This window comes from Pteropus vampyrus, unplaced genomic scaffold (assembly GCF_000151845.1).
Source record: "Pteropus vampyrus isolate Shadow unplaced genomic scaffold, Pvam_2.0 Scaffold336, whole genome shotgun sequence".
NCBI lineage: Eukaryota > Metazoa > Chordata > Mammalia > Chiroptera > Pteropodidae > Pteropus > Pteropus vampyrus.
This window is the reverse complement of record NW_011889117.1, coordinates 2,287,989-2,298,050: the sequence shown is the minus strand read 5'-3', so window position 1 is coordinate 2,298,050 and position 10,062 is coordinate 2,287,989. Positions and strand designations below refer to the sequence as shown.

At 49.6% G+C, this 10,062-nt stretch overlaps 1 protein-coding gene and 1 pseudogene across 4 annotated transcripts in view; both read right to left on the bottom strand.

Annotated features, from left to right (window-relative positions):
• ERGIC3 (ERGIC and golgi 3) overlaps positions 1-10,062 on the bottom strand; it is a 16,632-nt gene that overhangs the window by 2,586 nt on the left and 3,984 nt on the right. For 2 of the 4 annotated variants that reach the window (XM_011378329.2, XM_011378331.2), the window contains exons 5-13: positions 8,799-8,892; positions 7,792-7,957; positions 7,590-7,647; positions 3,198-3,229; positions 2,278-2,374; positions 2,136-2,200; positions 1,319-1,455; positions 1,187-1,242; positions 778-993 (exon numbers count right to left, since the gene is read on the bottom strand). In XM_011378329.2, coding sequence (XP_011376631.1) covers positions 914-993; positions 1,187-1,242; positions 1,319-1,455; positions 2,136-2,200; positions 2,278-2,374; positions 3,198-3,229; positions 7,590-7,647; positions 7,792-7,957; positions 8,799-8,892 — 785 coding nt within the window. In that variant the 3' untranslated portion in view covers positions 778-913. Of the gene's footprint in view, positions 1-777; positions 994-1,186; positions 1,243-1,318; positions 1,456-2,135; positions 2,201-2,277; positions 2,375-3,197; positions 3,230-7,589; positions 7,648-7,791; positions 7,958-8,798; positions 8,893-10,062 lie in introns of those variants that run through there. The other 2 variants (XM_011378330.2, XM_023522220.1) reach the window with 2 other exon arrangements.
• LOC111730841 lies at positions 6,928-7,046 on the bottom strand (annotated as a pseudogene).

Sequence of the window (10,062 nt, the reverse complement as noted above, 5' to 3'; positions counted from 1 at the left end):
AACAGCTTGTGAGTGATTACCTCAGAGCCAGATCTCAGGTCTGCCTCCAGAGGTTTTGCTATCACTGCCTTGATTTGCTGTTTGCCCTCTCTCCATTTCTCCCCTATTACTGCCTTACGCTGAAACTCCCCGAAAAATGACTCGATGAACTGACCAGCTGTTGACATCCCTGGTTCCCTGGGCTGGGGACTGGTGAGGTCTTAGGGCCTGGTTCTCCGCATGTATTAAGGACTAAAATGGAAAATCTTAAGTCCAGAGCTGGGGTCTGATGCTAGACTTGCTCCAGAATGGTCACTGCTACCTTCTCTCTCTATTCTTCAGTTATTCCTCTACCTAGGAGACTGGCTGGACCCCTCTTGGCACCAAGAGGCAGCAAGGGGTTGGCACAGAGCAAAGTCAGAGATCCAGGTAACTGAGTCCAGAGTGGCAGGGGCTCCAGCTTTAGCTGTCACTGCAGAGGAGGCAAGCACTAGCCTACACCCAGGGCCCAATTATCACTGGGGTTGGACACTCATAAACCTGGGGGCAAAGGTGGCTCCAGGAAATATCCTGAAAGGGTCTGTCTCAGTCCTGGGGCTGAAACCAGAAGGCCCACAGTGGAGAAGGGACTGAGGATAGTCTGGTTTGAATAAAGCCCTATTAACCAGGAGATGTCCAAGTGGGGCTCCTAGGGGGCATGTGGCCTGATGTCAGTTCTGATTGCCTTCAATAAGTAGCTGTGATGAGGGGTTGTTCCCAAGCTCCAGCCAGACCCCAAACCACACAGAAAACAGCAACTACTATCACAACCAACAGCTTTATTAACCTGGGGCTCTGCCGGCCTCTCAGAGTAGGGAACAGGGGAAGACTGGGAAAATGACCACAAAGCCAGAGAAACAGGAGAAAGAGGGAACAACAGTGGGGAAGGGGACAACTACGTTGTCTTCCCTAGATCAATTTTCTTCTGGATGGCTCGTGCTGAGTGGTAGATGAGTGAATCAATGAGTCCGGCCACTAGGGAGAGAGAGGAGGGCTGGCACCGGTCCAGTTTGGCCCTTGACTTGACCTCCAGAGCCTTACTGGCCAGGCCAGCATTTCCCTTTGGCCCTTGAGGTGTCTCCCCTCCCACAACCAAAACCTGGGGAGGCACAGGCTTTACACTCCCCACCACAACCCAACCCCAAATAGATGCCCTCCAGCTTCTAACCTGTGAACATGCCCCCGATGATAGCGCACACGCCCGTCAGGAAGTGTGTGAAGGACCTGACAGAGGGGTAGGGGGATCAGCAGGCACCCCTACTCCCACCAGGCCCAGGCCCCTCCCTTTCCCCACCCTCACCTGTGCTTCTCTGTCAGCTTCACCACCATGGGCGAGAGCTCGTAGAGCACAAAGACGCCAGGAAGCCCCTGGTCGCCCAGCAGCCCATTGGCGACCTTCTCATGTCTGGTCACAGAAAACTGATTTGTCCTCAGCACCTGGAACAGGAGGGGAACCTGGGGCCAGGGCCAAGTCTACGACCTGACTTCCAACCGCCCCTCCACCCCTATTCCTGTCCTATGTCTAATACTGCCTGGAGTGTTGTGGAGGAGAGAATGAGTCCCCACAATGGTAATGAACACTGCAAGGTCTGAGGACCACCTAAATGCCCTCTCTCAGCCTAACCACCCCAGCTCTTTATAGTTTACCAACCCCAGCTACATTTGGTGGATCCTCTCAATGGGAGTCCATGGATGAGAAGCAACTCTCCAAGTCTGCACCATGAGCTCCTGGCAAGGAGGGGTCTGATTTCCTCTGCCCCTCAGTCCCATGCATCTACTAGTCTGCTGAGATGTTCCACCGGCCACAGCAGAAAAGGGAGTAACCAGGAAGAGTCACCCCCAGCCCAGGACAGACCATGGGAAACAGTGAGGCCAACAGACAGTGGGCACTGGAGAAATAGATGGATGCAGTTAGAGCAAGTAGAAAGAGCAAATGCTTTGAAATGTGACAGCCCGAGGCCTGCCCGGGGCTGTGAGGGCAAATCACCTACCCTCTCTGAGCCTTAGCTTATCACCTATCACATGGGAATAAGAGCAGCACTTCACTTCCCAGATTGGAGGGACTCAAGTGCTTGGTACAAAGGGGGACTCTGATATCTGAGCTCCCGCGGACTCACCTCCCCATCTAGCTTCATGTATACTGTGGGTACCACTTTCACAAAGTACTGGAACATCATGGAGGCTGCAGGGAGAAGAGAGCACTGGGCATGGGTGCCAGGCAGGGTTTTGGTAGCTGGGGACTACCTCCCAGGCTGGTACCTTGAGGTGCAGTGACGTTGGTGCGGTCCAGGGGGTTCACAATGCCTGGGTAGTCCTCCCCAAATGACAGGTGCCGGATGTAGTGAGTCATGTTGATCTGCAAGCAACACCAGTGCCTGGGCCTCTCATAGCACTCGAAGCCCCAGCAGGCCCTACCCCATCAAAAGCTCTGCAGTACAGAGGCAGACAGAGATGCCTGGGTCTGGGGAGTGGGTGTGTGGAGATGGAGGAGGGAGGGAAGGGCCCTGTCTGGGAAATCTGACCGAGATAGGCACCCCTATTCCCCACCTAGGAACTCTTTCTTCACAGAGTCTGCAGCCTCCTGGGGCTGCATCCATACATTAGGCAAATAGACTGGGCAAGGGCCCTTTTTAACAGGTGCTAGTTTTCCCTGAGGTCTCATGACAGGAAAGCATAGGCTGGAGCGGTCCCAGATTACCCAGGTCCTGCTCCTGTCCTGCTCCAGTCTATATCAAACTCAACCACTAGAGGGATCATAAAAAATATGCAAATTATGCCATGACCCTGGTTAAAGTAGGCCAACAGCCTACCACTGCTCTCAGGACAAAGGCCAGAGTCTTCAGCATGGCCCCCAAGTCTTGCGGTCTGGTGCCCACCAACCTTCCCAGCCTCATCCATCCACATGGGCCCTTGTGGCTCCTGAGAAGTGCCAGTCTTTCTGGACCTTGCCCAAGATCCTCTCTGCCAGAAATGCTCCTGTCCAATCCCATCTCATCTCTAGCCTGCACAGATCTGTTAAAAAGTCACTCCCAGTTCCTCGACCCTCAAGACTAGATTCCCTGTCAGATGTGGTATATTTTCCTTTATGTTCCCCCATCCCAGCATGTCTCTACAAAGAAATGAAGGTAGCAACCGGCTCCCACCCCACCCGCCCTCCATGGTTTCCACCCGGTACGTACGTTGTCAAGGCCAAAGCTCTGGAGGTCGTGGACTAGGGAGAGAAGGGGGAAGGTGTCACTAGGTGGAGCAGGACCGGTCACCTGGCTCCCCGAGTCCTTGCTCAGGCCTCTTCACTCCTCCCTCTAGAATGTGACCTGACTAGCTCTTCTTTGACACCCTCATCAGTCCCTTGCCCCCCTCCCTCCCAGGCTGGCCTTGCTTAAGGGCAGCCAGAAAAGGCCTGCCTTGGGTCTGTGGAAGAGGTCATAACCTCCTTGGGGGTCTTAAAAACACAGGCCCCAGTTCTTCTCTGACATATATAGGGAGCCCTTTATGGGCATGACTCCAGGCCTTCATTCCCACCAAAGCTCTGCTTGCATCTCAGGAAACAAAACTCATCAACTTTGGTCTCTCATTAACTAGAGCCAATGGCCAATCACTGAACCCCAAAGTGAAGTGGGACCTGTGAATGCTGTCTAAGCTCTTTCTCTGATTCCTGACCCCACTCGCAGAGCTCCCCAAAAGGAAATTATATGGGTACCCTATACCACCTTTTCCAGAATAAGTTGTTCCAGCCCTCTGACCCTGATCCCTAATGTTGCACAGAACCCCAACTCAAAGTATGTCCCAGTGCTTTTTATAGTCACTCAGCAGCCAGGCCAGAGAAGGTTCCAATCCCAGGCCCATCCAAATCTCTCCCCAATCTGGGAGGGCAGGCTGCCCCAAAGTGAGAATTGGCCTCCCGCGGGGACAGAGCCACTTACTCTCCACAGCATGTACTGCAGCATGGGGGAGGGAAGGGAAGAAAGAGAAAAAAGATTCAGAGCTTCACGATGAGAACTATGGAGCAAAATAGGTGGCAGAAGACTGGCATATTCTTCCCTCTGCAGCAGGATCTGGACCTAGCTAATAAGCCTCCTCCTAGTCCAAAGGAGCCCTTCCCTGGCCGGGAAGAGTGCAAGAGGGACTAGGAAGAACAAAAGACCTAGAGCCCAAACAGCCACTTTTCTAGTTGTGTGACCTTAGGCAAATCACTCGCCCTCTCTGGGCCTCTGTGATCTCTGCACAGGGCTGTCCCGAGGACCAGGCAGGATCTAAGATGGAAAAGTACTTAGTAAACTTTACAATCTCTCCTCCTCCTCCAACAAAGATGCCAGGAACTAGCTCCCTGGCCTTCAATTCAGCCAGATTTCTGGCCTTGGGTAACAGTAGCATCGTGCTTTGAACATCCTTACAGGGTATAGAATATCCTTTGTCCTGGGCTCCCTGATTCTGACAACAGCCCAGAGAGGCAGAGATGCTGCAGTCGCCTCTGGCATCACTTTCTACTGAATGCTTGCTGGCCCTGTGCCAACAGCTCAACACTGACCAGATTCTCACAATCCCAGTGAATCCACCCTGCCCGGCGCCCTCCTGAGTAAAAAGGGGGCTCCAGACCCTACTTGCCCCTCTGTAACACTTGGCCTCACCCCCACAAACTGCCTTAAAGACCAACAGGGCTATGTGCATTGGACCTGTTACTCCTGCTCACCTAGTCACTGGGCAGAGCTCAGGACTGCCAGGTCATTTCGCATGCCCTGAACTCTTGTCACCACATGGCTCTGTACATACCCTAATATGGTCCTGACTCCCATCCCTCCCAGACCTCCCTTGGGTCCTGTTACTCATCAGCACAACACGACATCTTCAACCTCCAAACACCCCCTCATCTTCTTGCTCCAACCACAGTCTGGCTCTCCCTTGAAGGTACTATTTCTCTCACAGTCCCCAAGTAGTGACTACTTTCCCATACCCATCCTCCTCCTTGGTCTAAAGAGAGGGCCTGCCTGCTCCTAGATGCCACTTACATATTACTGTCCTTCGATCTTCCCTAAAAATCCCCAGACTTGCAGCTCATGGCAAACTCTACCACCAATTAGCCCTACTCATTTTAGTCACCAAGAGCTCCACATAGAACCCCCAGGTCAGTCCTCCCACATCGTTTCTCAAAGTTTCTGGCCACTGGCCATCACTCGCTCTCATATAACCCTGTCATAATTTCTGGTGATTCCCATGATTCTGGTGATCCCAAACCTGCATAGTCTGCCTTTCCTCCCGTTGCCAGGTTTGAGCCTTCTACACTTCAGAGGCACTAGACTCTGTTTTCTTTTTCCTTCTTAAGGTCCTCACTCCAATAATTGTCCCTCTCATCTCTGGAGCATCACTTTTTCTCTTAGCAGATAATTTCTGATGGCATATTAATATCACGCATCTTACAAAACCTTCCCTTGATTCTGCATTTCCCTCTGGCTACAGCCCACTTTCTGTTTCCATTAGAGCCAACTCTACAAAAGAGCTGTCTACACTCACAGGCTCCAACTCCTCTCCCATTCCCTCCTACTGCTCCAGCCAAACTGCTCTGTCAAGGTCACAGAGACCACTGCCATGTTATACACCCACGGGCCAGAAGTATCGGTTACGTTCTGGAAACACTTTCATCCTGTGGCTGTCGGGACAAAACTCTTGGTTTGCATTCTCACCTCACCAGTGTGTCTGACCAGTCTCCCCTACTGCTTCCTCATGATGCCCTTGTCCTCTAAGGCTGGAGGTCCAGCACTCAGTCCTTTGAGTGCTCATCTCCATCTACCCTCACCTCCAGGGAGATCTCATCTCGTCTCATGGGTTTAAATATGCTGATGACGCCAACATTTGTATCTCCAGGCCAGACGTGAATAGCCAACTGCTTACTCGACATCTGGGGTGTCTAAAAGGACACCCAAATGCCAATGGTCTGAACCTGTCAAAAGCTGAGTGTTTGCTTTACAACCCCTGCCTCCAACCATCTAAACCTGTTCCTCTGGATCGATCTTCCCCCTCTCACTAAATGGCAACTTCACCCTCCTTGCTACTCAAAACCTTGACTCCGCTTTCCCTGACCCTTCACATCTACCAGCAACTCCTCTGAGCTCTACCTGCAAAATACATGCAGTCACTGCTCACCACATCTACCACCACTCTGGCCCAGCCCCATCACCTGTGCCTGGCCCAATCACTGCAATCCTAACTGGCCTTTCTGGTTCTGTCCTTCCACCTATAGAGAAGACTAGAGCAGAGTGCTGCCTATCTTTTCAGTTAATCAGAGCACATATCGCTTCTTGAACCCCGTAAGGGCTTCTCATCTCACACAGAGTAAAAGTCCAAGACCCTACAGTGCCCCTCCAAGCTCTACATGACATGGCCCCGTTACCTCTCTCATCTTTTAACCATGCTGCTCCGCTCACTCTGCTCCAGCCAGCCTAACTTCCTTACCGTACCTTAAATTCTACAAGCACATTCCCGTCTTAGGGATTTGCATTTACTATTCTCTCTGCTTAAAACACTTCCCCTCAGACATCCATAGGGCTGGCTCCTTCACTTTCTTCAGGTCTTTACTTAGAATACCCTGTCAGAGAGTCTTTCCCTGACCACCTACATAAAATAGCACACGCATGTCATCTCACCCTAGCCCCTCACCTCCATCATCTATCTTGCCTTTTTTGGTTCATATCACTTAACTTAATAGTATCTAATATACCATATATTTTACATACTTGTTTATTGTCTATTAATTAGAATGTTCTGAGGGCAGGGACTTTGTTTTGTTCACTGCTGTGTCTTTAGCACCTAGACTAGCACACGGCACACAGTAGGTGATTACTAAGTACCTAGTGAATACATGAATGAATAAATGAGCGAGCATAAATCTCATTTTTTCCACTTTTTTTTCCCTAACACCTACAGCACCTGGTCTTCCTAGGTGGTCTCCCATCCAAGTACTAACCAGGCCTGACCCTGCTTAGCTTCCAAGATTAGATGAGATCGGGGACATTCAGGGTGGCATGGCTATAGAAATCTCATTTTTCATCCCTGTGAACAACGCTATGAGGTAGCTTCTAGTATCTTCAGCCCCATAAGAAAAAACTGAGTAGGGCTCACTGCTTCCCAAATTTGACATAGCTCGGGAGTGGCAGAACCTTTGTCCCAACCCATCTCTGCTTCTCCCAAAGCCTCACACACAGGTCATATGAGATGGGGCGGCGGGTGGGGGGCGGCTTTAAAACAAGTGTCTACCACAAGCCAGGCTCTACGCTATACTCTTTAACCTGCAAGGACACCCCAGGAGATAAGGACTATCATCACTGTTTTATAAAGTAGGAAACTAAAGCTCAAAAAGGTTAAGAAACTTTCTCAACGTTTCATACAGCCAGTAAGGTCTGAAACTGAAATCTGAACTCAGGTGTCTGGCTCCGCAGTCTGAGCTCTGAACTGTACCAAATTGAGAGGAAGGTCCGTTCTGGACCAAAGATAAAAAAACAACAGGCAGGTGAAGAGGCACTCAAACTCGCCAAGGTGCCCAGGGTCACAGCTTCCCCGGCTGATGGAAGATCACTCACCGTGCACGTGGGACTGCTGGAAGCTCTTCCCCGGGGCAAAGTGGAAGTTTCCGGCCACCTGTAGGGGACAGTCCCTTTCAGTATCTGGCTGTTTCCTCCCTTCCCTTTGTCTCCTGAGGGCCTGAGTGGGCCCTTGATTCACAGTGTAGTGGGGTCAACCCACAGCCCAGCTGGCCCTGCCCGGCCTTAGTTCCTCCTGTACCTTGTTGACTTCCAGGAAACCATACACCTGGCAGCCTTCATTCTTCTGCTCCTGCATCTTCTGGGTGAAGCCCTCTCGCCGGCACTGCTCAATAGTGTCTGGGTTCTTGAAGGCCCAGCCTCGACGTCGATATGCCTCCCGCACATCCTCACAAGTGTTACAGCACCTGTAGGAGAGGGGAGCGGGGTGACAGAGGAGAAGAGGCACGAAAACAGTGCTGGCACCTTAAGAAATAAAGCCTGAGTTCTGCCCACTAATGAAGCCTCTGCCAGCTTCATCTCTGACCAGCGAATGTTCTCAAAGCGTGTTTCCTCAGTAGCAGCAGAATTATTAAAAATACATATTCCCATTCTGTTTGGGTGATGAAGTGTTAGAACAGATATTGGCGATGATTACACAACGCTATTAATGTAGTTAATGCCACTGAATTGTACACTTTAAAAAGATTTTTAAAATGGTAAATTTTATGTCACATATATTTTCAAATACATATTCCCAGGACCCACTCCAGACCTGCTGAATCAGCCTCTCAGGGGTCAGGGCCTGGGCAACATAATAGCAGGTGCCATATAGCGAAAGCTTAATAATCTGAACTGGGCCTTCCACCTCAGTGCTCTACATACAACATACATTTAATCCTGATGTGACTCTTACAAAAAAGGTGTTATCATCATCCCCCTTCACGAAAGAGGTTATGTGGCTTGGCCCAAGGACACATGGGTGGAATCTGGCAGTTGGACTCCAGAGACCACCTCTAAACCAGAGCAGGGACCATTTCAGCCTCGTCTCCAGGTCTGCAGGCCCAAGACGGGGCCTGGACAAGGAGCATCAGTCACTCACACCTGGATCGGTGACTGAGGCACACACCTCATCCCCTCTAAATTCTTGGTCCAACCTCCCCACCTGCCAAAGAGTCTGACAGAGGCTGAGCATGGCTGACAAACAGCGCCTGATGGGAGCCCTGCTCACCCCGCTTCCCCGAGTCCCTAGCCCCAGGTCTGGCTCACTTGATGTCTTCTGTCTCAGCACCATAGCAGCTTTCACAGCGATCAGGGTCCAGGGAGTCAGGGTCAAACACCTTCACCTCAACTTTCCCAAGCTCTAAGGAGAGGGCAGAGGTAGGGCATCAGTTGAGGGCAGACACAATGAAATCTGTATTCTCAAGCTCTGCACGGGCCCTCTGGCCTATGACATGGTAATAATAAAAGTCATAATAACAACTAATATTTACATACTGCATGCTATGTGTCAAGCACTAAGCACTTCTACACATGTATTATTTCTTTTAATAATAGTAATAGTAACAAAACATTAACAGTAAACACTAAACGTCAGCTGGGTACAGGTCACTGTTATTTATATGTCTCATCTCATTTCATTCCCACAATGACTCTGTGAAGGTGAGGTTACTCTCCCCACTATACTTGGGAAAATGCTGAGGCTCAGATAGAAGCGACTGCACAATGCACTATAGTAAGTGGCAGATTTCAGCTCTAATTCCAAAGCATATGCCCTTAACCACTTTGCCATGGTACTTCTCAGACCTTTCTCTCTGCACCGGAACCCTGCCTCTCTAACTACTCCATCGTAACTGGCAATTTCAGCACTTACTACCCTGACCTCCTGTCCTCTGATAGTCTTTTTATTTTGTCATCCCACCTCAGCCACCAATATCCATGCTCATATCTAGACCTTGTCATTACCAATTACTGCAAATTTTCCAAAATTCAATTTCAAGTATCCCAATCTTCAACCACTTATCTTTATTTTCCTAGTTCCTATCCTGGTATGCAGAATCCACCAATTCTTTGAGACCACGGACACTCGTACCCCTCATGTCCTCACTTCCCTACTTAAATTCTATGGTCCAAATGGAGAAAGGACAGTTTCTTCAATAAATGATTAAATGATGCTGGGAAAACTGGATATTCACATGCAAAAAAAAAAAAAAAAAAAAGACAAAAACAGGACTCTTATCTTACACCATTAACTCGAAATGGATTAACGACTTAAATATAAGACTTGATAGCATAAAACTCCTAGAAGAAGACAAAGGGAAAGAGTTATTTGCAATGATTTTTTTGGCTATGAAAGTACAGGCAACAAAAGCAAAAATAAACAAGTAAGATTCCATCAAAGTAAAGTTTCTGCATGACAAAATGAAAAGGTAACCTATAGAATGGGAGAACATATTTGCAAATGATATACCTGATAAGGGGTTAATATTCAAAATATATAACTCAATAGTAAAAACCCAACCGAAAAACCTAA